Source organism: Impatiens glandulifera, chromosome 1 (assembly GCF_907164915.1).
Source record: "Impatiens glandulifera chromosome 1, dImpGla2.1, whole genome shotgun sequence".
Classification (NCBI taxonomy): domain Eukaryota; kingdom Viridiplantae; phylum Streptophyta; class Magnoliopsida; order Ericales; family Balsaminaceae; genus Impatiens; species Impatiens glandulifera.
The window spans coordinates 128,214,750-128,217,701 of record NC_061862.1 but is presented as its reverse complement, the minus strand read 5'-3'; the positions used below and the strand labels follow the sequence as shown (position 1 = coordinate 128,217,701).

Below are 2,952 nucleotides of genomic sequence, written 5' to 3'. Positions count from 1 at the left end.
ACCGGACCCGAACTAGACCCAGTTTTTTTAAAGTAATTTCTTTTTTACTTATTTAATTAATTTTAACAATTTATTATATTTTTAGTTTTTATCTATATATATGTTTAAACATAATTTGAATGAAATGGAATAAAAGTTTAAAATATTAGATGAAACATAAAAAAGAATGAAAAAAAAAGAATGAAAAAAAAAAGTTAATATATTTTAAGTTTTAAAAAATTATTTAATAAAAATAATTATAAATATTATATTAAATAAAATAAAATAAACGGTCTTCATCTTCTTCCTCAACTCATCTCTTACTCTCTCTCTCATTTTCAGTTTTTTTTCTCCCTCTCATTTTTTATTTTGACTGCTCCCTCTCATTTTCAAATGAAATTATGGAAACTTTCAAATGGAATTATGAAAGAGGGTAGCATAAATGTGAAAAACAAGATAATCTGAACGGAAGAGTAGAACCAGAAAATAAATTAATTATTAAAATTTCTTTCGGGTATCCGGAACCGAACCGGAACTGATTGGTCCCGACCCGAAATTACCCGGAACCGAAAAACAAGAAAATTACCCGAACTGATCGGTTCGGTTCCTTCGGTACCCAACCCGTCGGGGCTAAAATGCCATGCCTGAGTAGATTCTATTAACTTGCTTATTTGGAATTGAAATTTGATTAATAGATATTTAATTATTGAATTTTTAAAAGAGGTGTGTGTGAAATAATATAATAATTTGAGAATTGAAATTTATAATTTTGATTTTAAATATTTAGTTTATGTATTGATAATACATTTAATAAAATAATAGTAAAATAAATTTAAAAATAATAATAACATCTAAAATAGATTTACCAATCATAATTATTAACTACACAAATTTATGACTTAACATATAACAATATGTGAAGCATCGCACGATTTTTGGTAGCGTATATATGCGCTAGAAAAAACGGTTTTATGTGCTTATAAAAATCAGTTTTGGTGTAGTGATTGAAGAGTGAAAAAATAGATTTATTGCTGATCTATATTTTGTAACATTTGTGTGGTAAATAACAAATAGCTTATGTTTATTTCATAAATAGGGAGGAAATTAGTTAATACAATATTTTTAGATAACTTATTTTATTGATTTGGGAGGATATGAGAATTATAAAACAAATAAACATTTCTTCCTAATTTAGCGTTTTGCATTATTATTACTATTTTATTTTGTCAAGTGGATGTGTTTTCGGAATTTACAATAAAATAAAATGAATAATCATTAAATTAAAACAATAAATTATATTAAAAACGAAAAACATGTTACATCCCATTTAAAATAACCATAAAAACTAATAAGAAATGCCATCACAATTATTCAACTTCTTTTTTCTTAAACTACAACAACAACAAATAAAAAAAAGTCCTAGAAAAAGAGAAGGAAACGAAAAACTAAAAATTAAAAACAAAACACACATAATCATAAGCTAGCTGAAACAAATCACATCTTTCAAAGTTTCAGATCCAAATCAAGTTCACCTCCACCATCACCTTCCACAGGTCCATTACCAAGATTCAGAAAGCCTGCATCCATAGTGCTGTTCCCATGGGGAGTCAGTGTCTCTGAAAGATACCTCGACACACCTCCTCCATGGTTACTAATACTTCCCGGGAACCTAGATGGTGGTGCAATATTGATGTTATTGCCTCCACCACTGCCACTACCACCACCACCATTAATGTTTGCATGATACTCTCCAAAACTCCTAAACCTACTTGAGTAGAGTGGTTGTGGGGGTACATAGTTGTGAGGCATGATTGGGGATCTTGGACTAGAAAAGGACCCAAAATTTGATCCACTATGATTGTTTGACCCATTAAATGGAGGCCCATTGGTATAAGAACCCATTTGAAACCCTAAAGGAAATGGCCTATTAGTGTATCTTAACCTTAATGAAGAAGATCTGTTTAATGCGGAAGAAAACATAGGTGAATGGTGATGGGTGTAAGGGTAGTGACGGTATGCCGGAGGAGGGGACTGGTAATACCTACGCAACTCAAATTCCTTGTTTACGAGGTCACGCTCACGCTTATGGGAAGTTTGGTGCCCTCCCAAAGCACGGAAATCCGAGAAAGATAGGTTACAATAGTCGCAAGAGAAAGACCTTTTCTGAGAAGGTAACTTTACCTTATTTTCCTCCAAGAGAGAGGAGGAATCCAACACACTAGAGCCAACCGGGTTGTGTTCATTCAAGGCTTCCATGTTAAGAACCGGCTCAGATCCAGTGGTTGGTCCTTCCACAACAACATAGTCTCCCTCCTTCACTTCATGACTGGCCTCCATCTTCTAAAAATATTTTTCTCTCGATGTTAGGAAGGAAGATGATATGTGTGAAGAGACTAAGTTGTTTTACAATATATATATACACTAAAGAGTTTAAGAGCATTAATGTAAAAAATCTCTACACTAATTGATGAAAAGATATTTTACCATAAAGAGATTTTTTATATTTGAATATAGTAAAAATCTAAAGATTCCTACAAGATAATTCCCTAATAATATCCATCCTAATTACACATGAGGAGAGTTTGAATTATTTTTTATTTACATTTACAAATAAGATGATGTTAAAATGTGTTAAAATTTCTCAAATAAAACTATATATGAAAATGTTCAAAATGACATTTCATTTTTAATAAAAGTACATTAATATTATTTTTTAATGTTTATCTATACTAACAAAAAAGGAAGAAGTTTAATGGTAATAAAGGAGGCCAGATTTTTAATCAAATTAGAATTCTATGCCAATTAATATAGTTCTTTTATTTTTCTAACAATTTTATACGTTTATTGAAAAATCAAGAATCATGAAAAATTTGACGGTATAATGACTTTACAACTGTAAAAACAAGCAAAAATGGATGAACGAAAAGAAAATAATTATAAAAATACATCAAACGTATTAAGTTAAGAGAAACG

The 2,952-nt window shown here is 30.0% G+C and overlaps 1 protein-coding gene across 1 annotated transcript; it reads right to left on the bottom strand.

Annotated features, from left to right (window-relative positions):
* Positions 1–1,482: 1,482 nt before the first annotated feature.
* Positions 1,483–2,316, bottom strand: LOC124942952 (zinc finger protein 7-like). The gene has a single exon (XM_047483523.1). The coding sequence runs from the start codon at positions 2,314–2,316 to the stop codon at positions 1,483–1,485; it is 834 nt and encodes a 277-aa protein (XP_047339479.1).
* Positions 2,317–2,952: the final 636 nt, after the last annotated feature.